The 21056-nt window shown below is 39.9% G+C and overlaps 1 protein-coding gene and 1 non-coding gene across 3 annotated transcripts in view; both read right to left on the bottom strand.

The window, feature by feature from the left end:
* Window positions 1-2591: 2591 nt before the first annotated feature.
* The window catches only part of LOC116273562 (tropomodulin-3), a 61612-nt gene continuing 43147 nt past the window's right edge, over window positions 2592-21056 (bottom strand). For both annotated transcript variants that reach the window (XM_031662704.1, XM_031662705.1), the window contains 5 exons: window positions 20198-20328; window positions 17305-17412; window positions 13841-13984; window positions 12131-12275; window positions 2592-5920 (listed from right to left, as the gene is read on the bottom strand). In XM_031662704.1, the coding sequence (XP_031518564.1) occupies window positions 5886-5920; window positions 12131-12275; window positions 13841-13984; window positions 17305-17412; window positions 20198-20328 (563 nt within the window). In that variant the 3' untranslated portion in view covers window positions 2592-5885. The remainder of the gene's footprint in view (window positions 5921-12130; window positions 12276-13840; window positions 13985-17304; window positions 17413-20197; window positions 20329-21056) is intronic.
* Window positions 7386-7487, bottom strand: LOC116273568. The gene has a single exon (XR_004181882.1). It is a non-coding gene; the product is annotated as a U6 spliceosomal RNA (small nuclear RNA).

Here is a 21056-nt window from a genome sequence, read left to right as displayed (position 1 = left end):
CGGCCTCCAAAGTGCTGGGATTACAGGTGTGAGCAACTGCACCCGGCCATTACAATCTATTTTTATCTAGCCTTTAGAGCAGGTGTCCTAAGTGAAAGACAAAAACAACAACAAAAAAACTGCTGGGTTTTTTTTTTTTTTTTTTTGGAGACAGAGTCTCACTCTATTACCCAGGCTGGAATGCCGTCACATGATCAAAGCTCACTGCAGCTTCAACCTCCCAGGCTCAAGCAGTTCTCCCACTTTAGACTCCTAAGTAGCTGGCAGTACAGGTGTCTGGCTAATTTTTAAATTTTTTGTAAAGATGAGGTCTTGCTATGTTATCCAGGATGGTCTCAAACTCCTGGGCTCAAGTAATCCTCCCTGCTTGGTCTCCCAAAGTACTAGGAGTACAGCTCTTTTTTTTTTTTTTCCTTGAGATAGAGTTTCACTCCCATTGCCCAGGCTGGAGTGCAGCGGCATGATCTCATCTTATTGCAACCTCCACCTCCCAGGCTCAAGCACTTCTGCCGCCTCAGTCTTCTAAGTAGATGTGACTACAGGCATGCACCACCACACCCAGATAATTTTTGTACTTTTTGTAGAGATGGGGTTTTGCCATGTTACCCAGGTTGGTCTCAAACTCCTGAGCTCAAGTGATCCGTCGGCCTCGGCTTTCCAAACCAGGCATAAGACAGTGCTTGGCCAAAATTCTTCATGTGTTAATGAAGGCTTTCCAAAATACTTAGTTATGGCTTACAATAGTTTACTTAGCCATGTCTTTTTTTCTAGGTTGACCTTTCTGAACAATCAGACTGCAAGACAGGGCTTAAAATTAATAAAATATATTATGTTTTATTATAAAATTTCTAATTCATTCATTTTTTATAGGGAAGAACTTATAGAACTGAATTATAGTGGAGAAAAATCAATACAGGTTGAGTATCCCTTATCCAAAATGCTGGGACCATAAGTGTTTCAGATTTCAAATTATTTTGGATTTTGAAATACAGGGCATTACACCAGTTCAGCATCCCTAATCTGAAAATCTGAAATTCTAAATGCTCCAATAAGCATTTCCTTTGAGCACTATGTTAGTACTCAAACAGTTTTCAATTAGGGATGTTCAATCTGTAGATCTAAGAAAGAATGACCAAATTAAAATATAAGCATAAAGGCCGAGGTCAGGAGATCGAGACTCATGCCTGGCTAATCACAGTGAAACCCTGTCTCTACTAAAAAAAATACAAAAAACTAGCCGGGTGTGGTGGTGGGTGCCTGTAGTCCCAGCTACTCGGGAGGCTGAGGCAGGAGAATGGCGTAAACCCGGGAGGCGGAGCTTCCAGTGGGCTGAGATTCGGCCGCTGCACTCCAGCCTGGGCGACAGAGCAAGACTCCATCTCAAAAAAAAAAAAAAAAAAAAAGAGTAAGTCTGGGTGTGGTGGCTCAAGCCTGTAATCCCAGCACTTTGGGAGGCTGAGGTGGGCGGATAACCTGAGGTCAGTTTGAGACCAGCCCCACCAACATGGTGAAACCCCGTCTCTACTAAAAATACAAAAAATTATCCAGGCGTGGTGACGGACGCCTGTAATCCCAGCTACTTGGGAGGCTGAGGCAGGAGAATCACTTGAACCTGGGAGGTGGAAGTTGCAGTGAGCTGAGATTGCACCACTGCACTCCAGCCTGGGCAACAGAGTGAGACTCAGTCTCAAAAAAGAATATAGAAGTCTTTGCCTCTGAGTACTATTTTCTCAATTTAAAAATAATGAGTGAAGAGTTTCTTTGCTTTGTTGGTAAGCAAGTCTTAGGGCAAGAAATATCCAGAAACATTAATGATCAGTGAAGGAAAGGGTAATTTTACAGATACTTAGACCCCAAGAACTCACGGCCCTTAACTGAGAGCAGCAACCCGAGTTGTCTCTAGTGCATCCATATGTTTGCTTCTCTTGGGTGCCATGGGTCAATACATTCGAAGTGCAGTAGCACTGTAGAATGAGTGAAGTTGGGCAGTACTAAACTTGCAAAGAATGGAAGTGACTAAGGACTCCAGAGAAAGCATGATCCTTGCATCTGCTGAGAGGTTAACAACGGTTCCTGGTTTTATAGGGAAAAAGTGAGGCAACCCTGGGAACACAGACCCTAAATAAGATTTTATAAAACTCCATAAAGGCTGTCATCTTATTTTAAAGACAGCAAAAGTTAGATATAATGTACAACATGATATGAGTAACATTTTATCAAAACTTTTTTTTTTTTTTGAATGGGGTTTTACCCCTTTTGCCCAGGCTGGAGTGCAATGGTGTGACCTTGGCTCACCGCAACCTCCGCCTCCCAGGTTCAAGGAATTCTCCTGCCTCAGCCTCCCGAGTAGCTGAGATAACAGGCGTGTGCCACCACGCCTGGCTAATTTTGTATTTTTAGTAGAGACAGGGTTTCTCCATGTTGGTCAAGCTGGTCTCGAACTCCCGACCTCAGGTGATCCGCCCGCCTCGGCCTCCCAAAGTCTAGGATTACAGGCATGAGCCACCGCGCCCAGCCCCAAACATTTTTAAAAATAATTCTTATTATGTCATGGAATCCTCTTTTTAAATGAAAACACAACGGATACTTGGTCAACTGGAAAACAATTTATAAAGGTCTATTTACATGTAACTTCTCCAGAGTGCATCTCTTATACAAAGCAAGGATGTGGGTTATTTCATTCAAATAACATGAAGTTGCAATTAAATGACCAAACTAACTCTCCTCGAAGTCTCTAACCATCTGCTAATTTATTTAATACAAAAATGCTTATTTGGTCTTTTAATGACAGGCAACCTTTGAAAGTGTATTTCACCTATTCTTGAGACTTCTACTAGGCTTTAGCTATAAGAATATAGCACCAAAATCCATTTTAATAGTATTAATATTTGCCACTAATATTGAGTTTTTAATACATACAATTTCATGTAGGAATATTGGGAAAATTCAGACAAATATGAGTATAACATTTTATAAAATGGGTAATAAAAAGCTTTTTTAAAAATAGCAATTTAAAAACACAAAGAATATTCTTTTACAGAACCAGATAAGCTGGTTAGACTACAAAACCTAAGGTCTCAGAAAACCTTTGGCTTAAAAATTAAGATTACTGCAAAACCCTAATCTATTTATTATAAAATTTTAGAGCAATTTAGAAATACTGAAAGTTACTAAGAGGTGCCAGATTTTTAAAGATTGAAGTAAACACGATTTTTCTCCCTTATGCTTTTGGAAAGATTTTCTATATTCAATTGGATGAATGTTCATATTTAATGTTACTTATGAAGAAATCCTTTTTTTCAGTTATACAATGAACTATTATAATGCAGAATTGAAATGGTACAAGCAAAATACTCAACTTCATGCTTCGATAAACAATAAAGGAAAAAGATATTACCCATAGGTATGAGGCAAAATTATAGGTAGAGTCCCACTTACCTATATTAAAAAAAAAACCAAAAAACTTAAGGGATGAAGGGGGTACTAGTTATCAACTGATTGACTTACAGGACAATGCAAACGAGGATGCCTGACTGAAAGTCTAGGTGACCAATTCTTTCTGGTAGCCTGAGATGCCTGCTCCATGCCTGACTCTCAATCTTGCTGGAACTGTGCAGTCTCTACAAAACCAAATACAATCAAAAAGCTGCATATGGGCGCGGGGAGGGGAAGAGGGGTGAAGAAGAGAGGGAGGGAGAGAAATAGGGAAACAGAGAAAGTCGGAAGGGAGAGGGATGGAGGAAGGGAGGCAACAAAGCAAGCAGGTGAGCCTTGCTAACTTAGAAAAATATCAGTGGCCTTTAACTGACAGGGAATAGTGCAAGTTAATCTTTGGCCCCTATAAAACACTGGATACTGATATAACAAAACAAAACAAGACAAAACCAAAAAAAGAAACCAAAACAAAACAAAACAAAAAAACCAAAGACACATACCACAGTTCTTATGAGGGAAGCTTAGTCTATTAAGAAGGCTTATTAGCAGAGCACACAAGAAGCTGCCTTGCTTGTTAGATAAACTGTCCAGCCCAAGCCAAAGTAGCAGACGTATTGCAATTCAATTTCAAAAAGTTTTTTTTTTTTTTTTTTTTTTTGAGACAGAGTCTTGTTCTGTTGCCCAGACAGCAGTGCAGTGGTACGATCTCGGCTCACTCCAACCTCTATCTCCCAGGTTCAAGTGATTCTCCTGCCTCAGCCTCCCGAGTAGCTGGGATTACAGGTGTGTACGACCACACCCAGCTAATTTTTTGATTTTTAGTAGAGACAGGGTTTCACCATGTTGGCCAGGCTGGTCTTGAACTCCTGACCTTAAGTGATCCACCCACTTTGGCTTCCCAAAGTGCTGGGATTCCAGGCATGAGCCACTGCGCCCAGCCCAAAAAGGTAAAAAAAAAATTAATAATGATTAGCTACCTTGCCTCCCTCAGAAATGAGATTTTTTCCCTTCAGAAACATCTCTGTAAATGATACAGCCAGGCCTGAATTTTGAGGCCAGGGTTACCTCAGGTTCCATTCCTCCCTGTTTTCTGCAGCTGTAAATGCCTCTGCCATCTCCTGCTCCAGGGGCTGCCCTGAGACAGAACATGAACACAAGTCCAGATCCTCTTCCCACCAGCATCAGCTCTGCAGTCTCCAATCAGTCTCCCAATCACAGTACTCTAGTTCAATTGTTCACTTTAATACTTTGAGCAAGAAAGACTGCTTTTATTATAGAAATGACTTTTATAAATATGGACAAAAGTATAAGATGAAAGGAAGCATATACTAAAAATTAGATTTATGAAGAATAGCAGTTTTCCTTCTTGGCTGGAAGATCTGTAGCAGTGATTAAATACTGTATGCAATTCTGCACTGCAAATAGGAACTTCTTGATACTGTGTAACACCAAGTAATTTACATACATGCTAGCTTCCAGTTGACTTACAGTAACCATTAGTTTAAACAACTGTTTTGCAAGTGCCTCATACTGGAACTCTATCATATTTATTCTCTTTGATTTCATTGTTTAACAGTTTTCTTTTTTCTCTTACCCTAAATAATTAAGAGTTGGCTGTATACCTTTTTTTTGGGGGGGGGGGGCGGTGAAAACAGCTTTTATTTTTTACTATTAGCTTTCACAAAAATTTAATAATGCTCACTTTATTAAAATGAAACACTGGAATGAACTTAGACCTCACTATACTTTTAAACAAAGTATGTAACCTAGCAGAGCTGATGACTTTGTTTTAAGAAAACCTGGGTGTTGCTGTGTCTCATCAGACAAGTGCAGTAACCTGGAATGCACAGATGACCACCTCTCTCCCTGGAGACCTGCTTTAGCTCCAACACAGATGACCAGATTTTGAGTCAACTGTTTTAAAATTCTGGCATTTTGTTCTCTTCATAGAGAAAAATCACACCCTTGCAAAGTTCATGTATTTTAAAAATTTTTTTTAAATTTAGAAAAGTCTCCAGGTCATGGAGTGAAGAAAATACTGAAGTGTTTTATGTCTAAATGAAGCAATAACAATTCTGATACCAGCAATATCCCTTTTGATTTAAAAAAGATTGGTCCTCACAATGTTCAAATTATTCTACACAAATGACCTGTGAAATTTTTTACAATTGTATTTTTTTGCTCAAGAGTCATCATAAATCATTTGATTAAACTAAATTAAAATTGATTTCAGCAGAAAGTAGAAATGTTTCAGAATATAAAATATCACATTACTGATTTTACAATTTGAAACTGATAACAACTTAAACTATAAAAAAAAAAAAATGCATATCACTAAAAAAATTTTTCCAGTCTTTTCCCTTCTACCCAGGAAAATTTTACATCTGGTGTCACCAACATGAACCTTTGGTGATCTTCTGAAGTCTTCCAAAGATTACACCTTGGCAGACTTACGGGTGATCTCCTTCAACTCGTCTCTTGCGCACTATGAGAAAAATAAAAGAAACTATGTTGGAAATCCCTATTAGTTTTTACAATGGTAACTTGCTTATAACAAGCAAGTTTCTGCGTAAGTTATAAGTTCTACAAAATTGAAACGTCCATTTCCAGTTCACATGACCATTAATTAAAAAAAACAAAAACAAAAACCAAACCTACTTCCCATCATTCACCACTGTCATTTACTTGTTGAGAACCGACGGGCTTCAAAACAAGAACTACATGCCCTAAGCTCAATGACTCATAGCTGTGCTTACATAGCAGCAGCACTAGAAATCTAAATGGTCAGCAATCATCTACAAGTCATTTGTTTTTATTTTTAACTTTGTAATTTATTTTATTAATAAAATAGAGATTAGGTCTCACTATTTTGCCCAGGCTGGTCTCAGACTCCTGGGTTCAAGTATCTGCCCGCCTCAGCATCCCAAAGTGCTGGGATTACAGGTGTGAGCCACTGCGCCTAGCCCAAGTCATTTGTTTATTGAAAAAGTACATACTCAGGTTTAAAAAAACAGCTAGTAAATTAGTGTGTTAAATTTTGAAGTGACATTTGGGCAGCTGGGGTTAGAACATATTAAAAGTAGCTATTTGCATGCTCTCCTGATTAGACACTACAATGTATTTCCTTAGGCTGTAAAAGAATATACCAAAAACATTTTTGTCATTTTTATAGGTAAGTGATTTGCTACTGCTTTCTGAATTTTCCTTCTCTTGCTTCCTGTAAAATAAACCAGTTCAGGGTCTGATAAAACAACAAATGCAAAGTAATGAAAATCTCAGACCCTGGTAATATGGCGCGGTCACTTCTGACTACCATAAACTTTGGCTGCCTAAGTGGCCAACTTGCTCAGCTTATGCAGCAAAGAACGGTACATGTATGTATCTGAGACTACCAGCCTCTTCCTGGACTGGTGATGCCAAACTACTCAGGAGTGTTCTCTAGTAGCAGAACAAGGTCTTCAACTTCAAATCTTGCTACCTGCACTCTCACCTATCAGCCACTAGACAGCATTCACTGACTGCCACCAATTCAGGACTCTCAGCACTGTGGCCAGCTCCTAGAGAGGACAAAAACCACAGGTTCCAGAGTTGGTGACAAATAGAGTGAATCATGGCTCTGTCACTTCTGTAGTATGTATTTTGGCCTAAATTGGCTGTTTGACAGAGGAACTAGAAGCCAACAGGTGTACCTGGTGTCCTGGCCAGGCCATAGACACTCCACTCTTGTGCTACTCTGACTGCTGGCTTCTGTTTGTCAGCCTTTAATAGATAAGACCACACGTTCAGATGACGTATATAAAATCTTGTTCAGCCATAGGCTGGATGCTCGCTTGAAAATAAAACCAGAAGGACTAAAGTATCAGGTTCCCACAAACATTTTTATACTTATCTAATTAAGTTTGCCCAACTCTAAGTTTATTTTATTTATTTATTTTTTGCCAGAACTCAATAAAAATAGGGATTGCTTCATGAATGTGTGTGTCATCCTTGCAAGGGGCCATGCTCATCTTCTCTGTATCATTCCAATTTTAGTGTATGTGCTGTCAAAGCAAGCAACTGACTCTAATTTTAATCCATGCTAACAAGGACAAGTTTCATGTGTTCACTGAAGTATTAAAAAAAAATTAAATGGAGACTTGAGCTCTCAAATATCAAATCATGTATATAGATCTCTGAAAAATATAGGAATGTCTGAAAGGCAAACTTCAGATAATTCTTTAGGGTAGAACATTTCAAAGAAAATTTTGAATTGCAGCAGGGTTTGGATGTTATTGGCATACCACTTCAGATGCTAAAATGCATGCTATAAAAAAGGACAGAGTGCAGCAAACAAAAAAGGTCTACAAAATGGAATATGTAGTTAGCTAGTGCAAAGATAGTAATGTGAGACTCAAAAGTAAATAGAATATTGCATGTATACCATAGAACCTCTTTGCTGTTACAGCTGTGACACTTCTTAGCTGGAGAGATGGAGAGTAGGTAGAATTATTTCAATGAATAGCTGAGACTAAGAAAACAATGAGAGAGGGAACGATGTTATCAAAATCAGAACTCAAAGATCTGATAAAGCCCCCTCTACAAGGTGAAAAAGAACTATATGCCCAGGAGATTCTGCACAAGTTTCAAGTATTGTTCTTTGATTATCTCTTTTGTGTTAGCACATATCAGGCTGCTGAGACCAGTATGTCAGAAAACATGGTCTTCAGACTTTCCATCTTTATCTTCTAGGCAGAGGTCAGAGTATACAGCTGAAAAAAAGTTAAGCTGAGCGGAAGAATGAGAAACTGCTGCCACTGTGTGTACAACAGAGGACAGTGGGGCAACGGGCCATTTCTGCCTCCTCTTTCTCACCTGGTGCTCACCTGTTACCTTCCAGCAATTCCTCAGCTCATCCTCTAGATGGCAGGCTTATAAATGTTGCCCTGTTAACAATTTTTTGGATCTGGTCCAATTTCTTTCCAAAACACACTCCACTGATAAAAGTTGTCAATACGTCATCATTAGTTAATTGTGAATGTCCTAACTAACCTCATTTTCTAACTCTAAAAGAGCAATAAGGGCAGTTTTTTTTTTTTTAAGTATCTTAATCATGTATTCAGTGTTCTCTAATGGCTCTCAAACGCTTCCTGCATAAAATCCAAATAAATCCAAGTTCTTTAACCATGTAATTTTAGTGTATTCTACCAACACTGCCTCTTAAATCTGCTGATATCACATTTTTTTTTTTTTTTTAAGACAAAAGTCTCACCCTGTCGTCCAGGCTGGAGTGCAGTGGTGCAATCTCGGCTCACTGCAACCTCTGCCTCCTGGATTCAAGCAATTCTCATGCCTCAGCCCCCTGAGTAGCTAGGATTACAGGCACCTGCCACCACACCTGGCTAATTTTTTATTTTTAGTTTCACCACATTGGCCAGGGTGGTCTCAAACTCCTGACCTCAGGTGATCTACCCATCTGGGTCTCTCAAAGTGCTTGGATTACAGGCGTGAGCCTCCGCACCCAGCCTTGATCTGCTGATATCACTTTGTAAATACTAGCTTTAAACAACAAGTACTTATTGAAAGTTTATTCTGGAGCCAGCCTCATGATAGTCAGTTCTTAAAATCCACAGGCTGTCATCAGCACATAAATAACTTGCTTGCTCTCAAATTTGAACTTTTATCTATAATTGCCCTGTCCAGGAATGTGTTTATTGTCATTTCATGCCTGAGACCCATGTCTGAAAATGTAGTTTGGATCAGAATGAAACAGTGTAAGTGGGAGTCTACAGAGTTCCCAGCACAAAGCTGCTTGCTTTCTCTCGATTCTGCTTTGGGTCAGAACACAGCTTCTTCAACATGGCCTTCAATTCCTCTATAACACCCCACTGTGCACAGCTATTCAATTGCTCAGTGCCAACATAAAGCAGTCTAGGAAGTGGTTTTCATTTGCCCCCCCCATCTTGCATTTGCCCAAATCTCCCTCACTCTAACACTGGACATTTCTTTTCTTACAGAAATGCAGGCAAAGTGCCTACCAAAACAGGCTTCACAAAAAAGCACAACTGCGGAAGCCTTGCAAAGGTCAGCACCCCTGCCATGACATTTATGGGCATTCACTGTACTGCCCCTGGAGGGCCAGTTGCTGGAATCACCTGCCTCCTGGAGGGAGGTAAGTAACAGAGCTGGTTGGGGCTTGTTAAGTTGGTTTCCAAGGAGAGGAAAAATGGAGGATACTTCTGGCTTAGTTTATGGCCATTTAGGTACCAGAAAATTGTAACTTTGAGAGAGTTCAAATTCTACCACTTATTTATTCACTTAATCCAGTTTTCTTAAGTACCTATTGTGTGTCAGGCATGGTTTTAAGAGAGTTGGGATTCAATAGTTGGACATGGCCCTGCCAACAACATAGTCCCTGCCCTCAAAAAGCATATAGTCTTTGGAAATAAGACTATTACATATAATTAATTTTCTGAGTAAAAGGCAATTTAAAAAATAGGACAAATGCTGTGTTAAGTAGAAGACATATGGGGCACACCTGCTTAAGATGTGTAACAATGATGAACTCAGAAACTCAAATATCCACTCAACACTGGAGAAACAAGCCAGGGTTTCTGAGTGTGAAATGACTTCAACCCAAATCCCATCATAGACTAAATCAGAACCTCTAAGGAAATTCGCTCTGTCACTTTTCTGTAGTGTGTTTTTTGGCAAGTCAGTTAACTTCTTTGAGCCTCAACTTATCCTGCATAACAGGAGAACAACAGTATCAGTACCTCGTGGCTGTGTAGTGCACTAATGAGAACATAGTAAACATTCAACAGAGCACTTGGCTTCACTATCCATCAAAGTAGGGTTATGTGATGGTCGTGAGGCCCTGGTCAACCAACTTTTTGGGGTGAAGAAAGTCATTTTAAGCCAATAATGTATGTGTTTTTAAACCTCTCCAATTATTTATGAAGTCCAGCTAGAACTTTATGAAGTTCTCTTAAAACATTGCTCTAAGAAGCAAAATTAAATGCCTGAAGGAAAAAATAGAAGCTAACTAGTGAACCAATACTAAAACAATTAGCATGACTTTGCAAACTACATTTGGAATCAACAATACACCAAAACACACCAATTTTCTATTTTCAAAAGCAAGCAGCTAACATCTCCTCTGGGAAACCATAGTGATACAAAGGACAGAAAGAGTTTGAGCTAATATTTTCCACAGTGATCTGGAATAAAGAAATGAAGTGCTATTTTTTTCCTGCTCCAGAAACTTTTACAGAATGCAAACTCAAATATGGCTGAAGCTTAAGAGAATGGCAACACTTTGAAATGTCACTCCTTTTGAGAAGTCTTGTTTTACTTCTTTTCTAAAAGGCATCTTTAAAAATACTTCAATGGCAAACATCCTAGTTTAAAAGAATCAACTTTTGGAAACATGTAGAAATAAAATTCTAAGCACCATATTCTTTAATTCAGCCTTGGCTGGAAAGTCTATTTCAAACAGAAGCCACAAGCCTCAAGCAATTAAATAGGAACCACAGGAGAATGAGAGATTACTGACCTAGATGTATGCAGTGAGAAGAGAGTTCCACAACAGTCCTGTTAGAAAGATGAGCAAACACCTACATACCAGACTGTAAAACCTGGGTGAGGGCCCAGGTGCGGTGGCTCACGCCTGTAATCCTAGCACTCTGGGAGGCCAAGGTGGGCGGATGGTGAGGTCAAGAGATCAAGACCATCCTGGCCAACACAGTGAAACCCCATCTCTACTAAAAATACAAAAACTGGCTGGGCATAGTGGCTCACGCCTGTAATTCCAGCACTTTGGGAGGCCGAGGTGGGTGAATCACAAGGTCAGGAGATCGAGACCATCCTGGTTAACATGATTAACCCCGTCTCTACCAAAAATACAAAAAAAAATGAGCTGGGCGTGGTGGCAGGCGCCTGTAGTCCCAGCTACTTGGGAGGCTAAGGCAGGAGAATGGCGTGAACCCGGGAGGTGGAGCTTGCAGTGAGCCGAGATCATGCCACTGCACTCCAGCCTGAGCAACTGAGCAAGATTCTGTCTCAAAAAAAAACCAAAAAAAAAAACCAAAAAACAAAAAAAAACACCCAAAAATTAGCTGGGCATGGTGGTGCACACCTGTAGTCTCAGCTACTTGGGAGGCTGAGGGAGGAGAACCACTTGAACCCCAGAGACGGAGGTTGCAGTGAGCCGAGATGGCACCACTGCACTCCAGCCTGGCAACAGAGTGAGGCTCCGTCTCACAACAACAACGACAAAAAACCTGGGTGAGAAATATAATTATTCTCTATTTTATATATTTCTATATTCCATATTCTATCATATAAAACTGAATTTCTACCGGGTCTATTTGATTAAAAGGGCAAAAAACTTTCCTTTAATGTTGAAATCTTTGTTTCAATAGTTCCAAGGACTGATTTGTAACTGAGAACAAATTGTTTGTTGTAGAAAACTGGTTACTTACAAGTACGAAATATGCTTGTCACAGGAAGCTGACTTTACCCATTGACCCAATCATCACAACACCCTCTCTTTAATTGAACTAGAATTCAATCGGTATAAAAAGGACCATGTAGATTTTAGAAACAAAGGCCAAATAACTTCTTTGTTAGAATTTATTCTTAAGAGGGAAAGAAGTTTCCTCAATACATTAGCTTATGATAGAACCCAGAAACTCGATCGATACTGTCTATGTCTTACCTAAGTCATTGTTTTTTGTTATAGCATTAGCTGCCCTGGTTCGTGGTCCCTGCTGTGTAAACTGATATCCAAATTTAAGGATATTTGTATTTTCCTCAAGCATCTTGGCCATTTCCAATTCTACAGCTGTCCCCAACTGCTGCCTCTGGAATAATTAGAAAAAAAAGAACAATATTAATAAACTAGATCAAAATACTTTTCTAGGTATATTAAGACATTCAGGCACATGCTGATTCTTTGATCTCTTTAAAAAATGTTCCCAATTCCTACAACATATACATAGTTCAGTAGTTCCAAGGACTGATTTGTAACTGAGAACAAACTGCTTGTTGTAGAAAACTGGTCACTTAAAGCTACAAAATGTTTGTCACAGGAAGCTGATTTCACCCACTGACCCCATCATCACCACAGCCTCACTGGAACTTTACACGCACACACACAAAATAAACTTTTTAAAGTTCAGTAATATGATCATACAGACATCAAAAAAGTGTGAATTACTACAATGAGATATACTTCATACCCACTAGGATAAGTATAATAAAAAAGATAGATAATAACAAGTGTTGGCAAGAATGTGGAAAAATGAGGACATTGCTGGGAGGAATGTAAAATAGTACAGCTACTGTGGAAAACTGTTTGGCTGCTGCTCAAAAAGTTAAACATAGAGTTACCATGTGACCCAGCAATTACAATCCTAGCTATATAGAGAAATGAAAATCTATGTCCATGTAAGAGTTTGTAATGAATGTTCATAGCAGTATTATTTCCAGTGGCCCATACGTGGACACACCCCAAATGGAATAGAATATTATTCAGTCATAAAAGAATGAGGTACTGATGTATGCTACAATACAGATGAACCTCCAGAACGTTATGCTAGGTGAAACAAGCCAGTCACAAAAAGATCACATATTGTTTGATACCCCAGATACAAGCTGTCCAGAATAGGCAAATCCTAAGAAACAGAAAGTGGATGAGTGATTGCCAGAACCTGGTGAGAGGGGTGAATGGGGAGCGACTGCTAAAGGGTATGGGGTTTCTTTGTGGGGTAATGAAAATGTTCTGGAATTAGTGGTAATGGCTGTAAAACTCCACAAATATACTAAAAACCATTTAACTGTATATTTTAAAAAAGTGAATTTTACTGTATGTAATTATATCTCAATAAAAAATTAAAAACATGGATTAAGAAGCACTGGGTTAAATTTTAAGACATAATCCTCTTTTCTACCTTCATAGTTTACAAAAGTTGTTTGAAGGACTGAAGGAGACATTTACCAAATATTTTTTCAAATAACTGGAGTTATTTTTTCAAATAAAAAAATTAATAGCTAATCTGGATGGAAACATTGCTAACATGTATCTCTCTGCCTCTTACTTACAAAGACCCTACAATGTGGACCTTGCCAGCACAGAGCTGAAAAATTGGAAGGTGGACTAGGTCACAGGTAAAAGTCCTCTCAGTTCAAACTAGATAGCCATCTAAATTCTCTTAAAATGATCTAGGGAGAGTATACACCTTTACATTGTATACACTGTTATATACACTAATATTCTAGATACCCCAAATGTCCGCTCTCCATTCAGCCCAGAATCTTTCAACAGGGATCCCTGACAGCCCACCTCCCATCCCCATCCTGAGTCGCCAAGCCCTACATAGCAGTGTGGGCTGTAGCTTCCTCGACGTTATTGTTGTAGAACATTGACCTGATTGTCAATCTTGAGCTCTGCCAGGGTTTCATTATCTCTTAATGCATCAATCAGTGCCAGAATCCCAACTCCTGTGATAAAGTTGGACTCCACATTTAAGCTCTTCAAAGTTTTGTTCACTTTCAGCATTTCTGCAAAAGCCTAGAAATTAAAGAAAATATTAAGAGATGAAAATTTGATATAGTACCTACTACATATTGTACATGTCATAAACAAATATATTAATTAACATAACTGCCTTAATGTTTGTCATTAGTTGTTTCAGTTTGACACAGTAGCCCATAGCTCTCACAGGTACAGTTGTCCCTCAGTATTCATTGGGGATTCGTTCCAGGACCACCTGCAGATACCAACATCTTCAGATGCTCAACTGCCTTATATAAAATGGCATAGTATTTGCATACAACCTGCACACATCCTCCTTTATACTTTTCATTATCTCTAGGTTACTTAATATACCTAATACAATGCCTACACATCATTTCATTTTTGTGGATTCAACACAGTATCTGGCATACAGCAAATTCAGATTTTGCTTTTAGAAATCCATAGAATTTTTTTTCCCAAATATTTTTGATCTGAAGTTGGTTGAACCCATGGATGACTGTATCTACTTTTCTTTTTTTTTTTTTTTTTTTTTTTTTGAGGCAGGGTCTTGCCCTGTCACCCAGGCTGGAGTGCAGTGGCACGATCACAGCTCACTGCAACCTCTGCCTCCTGGGCTCAACTGATCCTCCCACGTCTGCCTCCTGAGTAGCTGAGACTACAGTTGTGCACCACCATGCCCGGCTAATTTTTGTATTTTTTTGTAGAGATGGGGTTTCACCATGTTGCCCAGGCTGGTCTCAAACTCCTGGGTTCAAGCAATCCACCCACCTCGACTTCCCAAAGTGCTGGGATTACAGTTGTGAGCTACTGCACCTGGCCTGTACCTATTTTTCATATGCACCCTGTCATAATCTTTAGATTTTTTGGTCACGTGTAATTCCCTGTTGGTGACATTCTCTACTCCTCATTCCCTACTTCATGCTTCTTTCTTCTGTCTCTCTCTCTCTTTCAGTTTCTGTGTCAGACCAACTTCATCAATGTCCCTGGAACATCTTTTCTTATTTGGGTCTTGCCATAGCTGGACCATGTGAAGCCAAAATGAGGGTAAATTATGTACTAATTTCCAAGGCAGGGGCCAAAAAAGTGGTCAAGGCAGAAGGCCAGAAAAGAACACAGATAACCAGAACCAGAAGAGCACAAAGGCCATTGAGAAGAAGGGGCTAATGACGTATTAAATTCCTCAAGTAATGGTATGTCTTCAATCTGCTTCTGTTTCACTTCTCATAGGATACGGCACAGTATTAGACATTTGACTCAGTGCTTAATAAATACCATATTGATTAATTAACAGAAGCCTACAAGTGAAAAAAGAAAGAGGAGGGAGACTGGGAAGGAAAGAGAAAGAGACAGAGAGGTAGGAGAGAGAAGAAGGGAAGGAAGGAGGGGAAGGAAAGAGAAAGAAAAAAGAACGATCATGAGTTTATATAAAACAGCCCCGTAGGGGGATTAAAAGCAAGCTTAAACTACAGAAAATATGGGTAAGACCAAGCTTAAAGTTAAAGGAAAGGCAATAAGGGGTAGAGATACTACAAAAAACTGTGGCTGATACCTACATACTTGTTTTTTCTATTAGCAACAACTAGCTATGTGAGCTGGAACAAATCCCTTATCCATACATTTATTCAAATATTACTGATGGTCTATTATTTGATTAGCACTGTTCTAGAGATTCAGAAATAAAACATATTGGTCCTTGCCTGGCAGAATGTTCCTTCTAGTTGGGGAGGGACGCAGATAATAAAAGTAAGCAAAGTGCAATGTTAGAAGGTAAAAAGAAAAAAGGCACAATAGGGTAGAGGGGGAGTACTGGGGGTGGAAGTGGGGTTGGTATTTTATATAGCATGGTCAGGAAAAGCCTCACCTAGAAGGTGACTTTTGAGCAAAGAGTCAAAGTGATAAGGTGAAGTTATGTGGATTATTTTAGGAAGAAAGTTCAAAGCAGAAGGAACAAAGGTACGGGCCCTGATTTGGGAGTCCACATGGCATGTTGAAGAAGGCTGTATGGCTAGAGTAGAATGAAAGAAAGGGCAAGTAAAGGAGATGAGATTGACTTATGTGAAGCCTTATAAGGCCACTGAAAGATTTTGATTTTTACTCTTAATGAGATGGGAAGCTGCTAGAGGGTTCTCCGAATAGGAATGAGATAATTTAACTTAAGTTTAAAAGAATCACTCTTAGTGCTATGTAAAGAATTGATTTTGGGGTAGGTAAAATAGATGAAGGTAACTCAATTAGGAGGCTGTTGCAACAATCCAGGTGGGAAAAGATGGTGGCTTGGGTCTAGGTGGTAGTTGTGAAAATGGTGAGAAGTGGTTGGATTCTGAAATATTTTGAAGATAGGGCTAAAGGTATGTTTAAGGTTGCAAGAAAGGGATGTCAAGAATTATTCCATTATAATTTTTTTTTTGCCTGAGCAATTAAAGATTGAAATTGCATTTAGTAAGATAGAAAAGAGCAGAGAAAAGCAGGCACAGGATGGAAGTCAGGAGTTTGGTTAAGGACTTACATGTAAGATGTAAATTAGACATCCAAGTAAAGCTGCTGAGGAGGTAGCTGAACATGAATACAGAATTCCGGAGAGAGATACAAACTGTAGATAACAACACCGGGAGGCATCAGCAAGTATATGGAGATAATATATATATTTCTGAGATTACCCAGGAAGTCAATATAGACTGAGAAAAGAAGGACCAAGTTCTGGGCCGTTCCAATATTTAGAAGTTGAAGAGATGTGGAGAAACCAGTTCAGGGCTTTGAGAAGGACTGTCCACTGAGGTAAGGGGAGCCCTCAATGGAGTGAGTGATATTCTCAAAGCCAAGTGAAACAAAAGGTTTATACCATGATCAAGTGGGATTTATCTCAGGAATGAAAGGTTGGTTCAACATATAAAAGTCAATCAATATACCATATTGACAGAATAAAGGACAAAAACCATATGATCATCTCAAGAGACACAGCAAAAGCATTTAACAAAAATCCACCACTAAGGATCCATAAATGGAATCCTCTGAAGATGTTAAAATAATGTGGTAGATCCCTAAGTATTGATACAACAAAACTTTAAAGATAAAACGTAGAGTAAAAAATCAAGTTGCAGAACAGCATACACTATATGATTCCATTTATGTTTTAAAAAATTCATAGGAAGGAGGGGGAAGCTGGGAGGGGGAAAAATTCATAGGAAGGAAATACAGGAAAAAATAAACACAAAAAGGTGGTAAGTAATATACTGCCTCATAGTGAGCTAAAAGATTAACTATAAAATAAAGGGGTAAATCTCGTTCATAAAAATCACCACTGTAACACACCCTGGGTATGTCATAATTTTGATATTCTCAAGTAGCTTACTTACAGTAGCAACAGGGTCATTGCTCCGGGTGGCTGCAAGACTGAAACATTTCACATGTGTGTTGGTTTCCAAAGCCTTTGCAAAATCTTTTAGGGTTGGAATTGGGATATTCTTGAAAGACAATAATATAAAACATCATTACATTTCAATTTTCATTATATTTAGTTTCCATTAATCAAATTTTTTTTTTTGCTTTAAAATTCAGAAGTTATACAAACTCGTAAGAATTAGTCTACAAATGAAAACAAATAATGCAGTTTTCTCCACATTTATCTGACTTATTTATGATGGAGCATTTGCATAAACTACTGACTCAGAGCAGTGCACATAACACCATTTCTCTAGCACTTAGATTTAAAAAAATTCTCACTATTCTCACCTTTCATTATTCTTTGTATGTATGTATGTATTTATTTATTTATTTTGAGACGGAGTTTCACTCTTGTTGCCCAGGCTGGAGTGCAATGGCACAATCTCAGCTCACTGCAACCTCCATCTCCGGGGTTTAAGCAATTCTCCCGCCTCAGCCTCCCAAGTAGCTGAGATTACAGGCATGCGCCACCAGGTCTGGCTAATTTTGTATTTTTAGTAGAGATGGGGTTTCATTATGCTAGTCAGGCTGGTCCCGAACTCCTGACCTTGGGTGATCCACACTCCTTGGCCTCCCAGTGTGCTGGGATCACAGGCGTGAGTCACCGCTCCCGGCCTTCATTATTCTTTTTATATGAAAATAAAAGTGGATTTACTTTTCTACAAGGAGAGAGATGAAGGAGCCCATCTCTGATGGAGTATGATTCCTGAGGCAGACAGACTGTTCTCAGTCACTTAGTTTAAGCTACAAAGTACTAAGAGAGATTAACCCTACACTACTTGAAGGAGAGAAAATAAAGTATTGAAGATGCTGGTTTTTCTCAGTAGTATCTGAGACTTCAATTCCCCTTAGCCTGGTTATTTTCAGATCATTACTGTTTATTTAGAGAAAGGGATACACAGGGACCAAATTAAAAAAATTAAAATAGGCCGGGTGCAGTGGCTCACACCTGTAATCCCAGCACATAGGGAGGCCAGGGTGGTCAAATCACTTGAGGTCAGGAGTTCAAAACCAGCCTGGCCAACGGTGAAACCCCATCTCTACTAAAAATACAAAAATTAGCCAGGTGTGATGGTGGGTGCCTGTAATCCCAGGTATTCAGAAGGCTGAGACACAAGAATCGCTTGAACGTGGGGCGGGGCAGAGGGTGCAGCGAGTCAAGATTGCAGCCTGGGCAACAGAGCGAGACTCTGTCTCAAAAAAAACAAAAAAACAAACAAACAGGCCGGGCGCGGTGGCTCAAGCCTGTAATCCCAGCACTTTGGGAGGCTGAGACGGGCGGATCACGAGGTCAGGAGATCGAGACCATCCTGGCTAACACGGTGAAACCCCGTCTCCACTAAAAACTACAAAAAAACTAGTGGGGCGACGTGGCAGGCGCCTGTAGTCCCAGATACTCGGGAGGCTGAGGCAGGAGAATGGCGTAAACCCGGTAGGCGGAGCTTGCCATGAGCTGAGATTCAGCCACTGCACTCCAGCCTGGGCGGCAAAGCGAGACTCCGTCTCAAAAAACAAACAAACAAACAAACAAAAAAGTGAGTAATCAATTATGAATATAAGCTTTCTCTGAGGCTTTCCTTCCTCCACTCACAGGAAGGATTACTCCCTAGAGGAGCACAGAGGCTTTCTTCCCTAGGCTCGTGATTTCCAGATGCTCTCCTCCCCTTGTCCCCCAGTTCAAAAAAATCAAGTTTTAAAATAAGGAATTTATAATGAAGCTTTTACACAATGGCTAATATCTAGATAATCTGAGTTTACTCTTCGGTGATTAATTACCCCTATGCCCTCCTAATTTCTTCTTTCCTTACTCCAGGGAACAGTTGCATTGTTTAAAACTCAAAGTAAGATCCCAGAAAGCCTATTCCTAGGTGATTACTCAAGAGAATTTAAAGCATGTTCACACAAAAACCTGTGTGTGAAAGTATATCGTGGCTGTATTAATAACCATCCCAAACTGGAAGGAACCCATATGTCTACCAACCGATGAACAGATAAACAAACTGCAGCGTATCTGACACACTCACCAGGAATGAATCTCAAATGCATTATGCTAAGAAGTCACACCCCAAAGGCTACATACTATAGGATTCCATTTATATGACATTCTGGAGAAGGCAAAATGATAGGGAAAGAAAATAGGTCAGTGGTTGTCAGGGGCTAGAGCTGGGGGGCAGAGAATGACTACAAAGGGGTATGAGAGAACTTTTGCAGTGACAGATACATTCTACATCTTGAGTGTAATGGTGGTTGTACAAAATTGTATGCACCTGTCAAAATTCATAGACCTGTACATTAAAAGGGAGATTTTTACCATATTTAAATTTTACCTCAAAAAAAACCAGGTTTTATTTTTTAAGATGGGGCGGTGGCAGGTCTCACTACGTTGCCCAGGCTGGTCTCAAACTTTTGGGTTCAGGCCATCCTCCAGCCTCAGTCTCCCAGATAGCTGGGATTACAAGTATGCACCACCATACCTAGCTAAGGAACCAAATTTTACAAAAGCAAGACCCAAGAGGCTAAATGTTCTTAGAAGCGGTCAGTATTTAGAAAACCCGAGAGATTTATTCTGACAGTTTGTAGGGTTTACATTTTTAGATGATAAATTTCTCAAAAAGCAAGTGAGAAAATACTATACCATAACACTTCAGTATCTAAAATATGAAGAAACCTGTGTCAGCATACTGGTAAGAGCAAAAACTTTACCTTAAAGTAGAAAGAATTAGACTATTTTATCAACTGCCCAGCTCTCATCCTAGGTTCAGCCGACTCAAAGCAATACAAAACCACTCTGACTAGCACACTTACCTTTATATTATTCAAATTAACTTCAACAAGATAAGCATCATTTTCTTTAATTCTCTTCAAACTCTCTTCTACGTTGGTTGGATTTGGTGGCTCATCAAATACTGGAAGAATCTTTTCACCTTTGACCACATCTGCAGTGATAAATGAAAAGAGCAGCAGTTGATACTTTTTTTTTTTGAGATGGAGTCTCGCACTTTCACCCAGGCTGGAGTGCAGTGGCACGATCTCGGCTCACTGCAAGCTCCGCCTCCCGGGTTCACGCTATTCTCCTGTCTCAGCCTCCCGAGTAGCTGGGACTACAGGCGCCCACTACCACGCCCAGATAATTTTTTTTTTTTTTTTTTTTTTGAGACGGAGTCTCGCTCTGTCGCCCAGGCTGGAGTGCAGTGGCGCGATCTCGGCTCACTACAAGCTCCGCCTTCCGGGTTCACGCCATTCTCCTGCCTCAGCCTGCCTGGTAGCTGGGACTACAGGCGCCCGACACCACACCCCGCTAATTTTTTGTATTTTTAGTACAGATGGGGTTTCACATTGTTAGCCAGGATGGTCTCGATTTCCTGACCTCGTGATCCGCCCGCCTTGGCCTCCCAAAGTGCTGGGATTACACGCGTGAGACACCGCGCCCGGCCCCCGATAATTTTTTGTATTTTTAGTGGGTTTCACCATGTTGGCCAGCATGGTCTCAATCTCCTGACCTCCTGATCCGCCCGCCTCAGCCTCCCAAAGTGCTGGGATTACAGGCGTGGGCCACCGCGCCCGGCCTGGAGTTGATACTATTACAGTGGATGCAGATATTCACTTGGTAACATCTCTTTCTCTCTCTCTCATACACACATATTTATTCAAGGGGACAGATTTA

The sequence above is a fragment of the Papio anubis genome, unplaced genomic scaffold (assembly GCF_008728515.1).
Source record: "Papio anubis isolate 15944 unplaced genomic scaffold, Panubis1.0 scaffold88, whole genome shotgun sequence".
Classification (NCBI taxonomy): domain Eukaryota; kingdom Metazoa; phylum Chordata; class Mammalia; order Primates; family Cercopithecidae; genus Papio; species Papio anubis.
The sequence above is the reverse complement of the archived record's forward strand: the minus strand, read 5'-3'. Positions and strand labels throughout refer to the sequence as shown.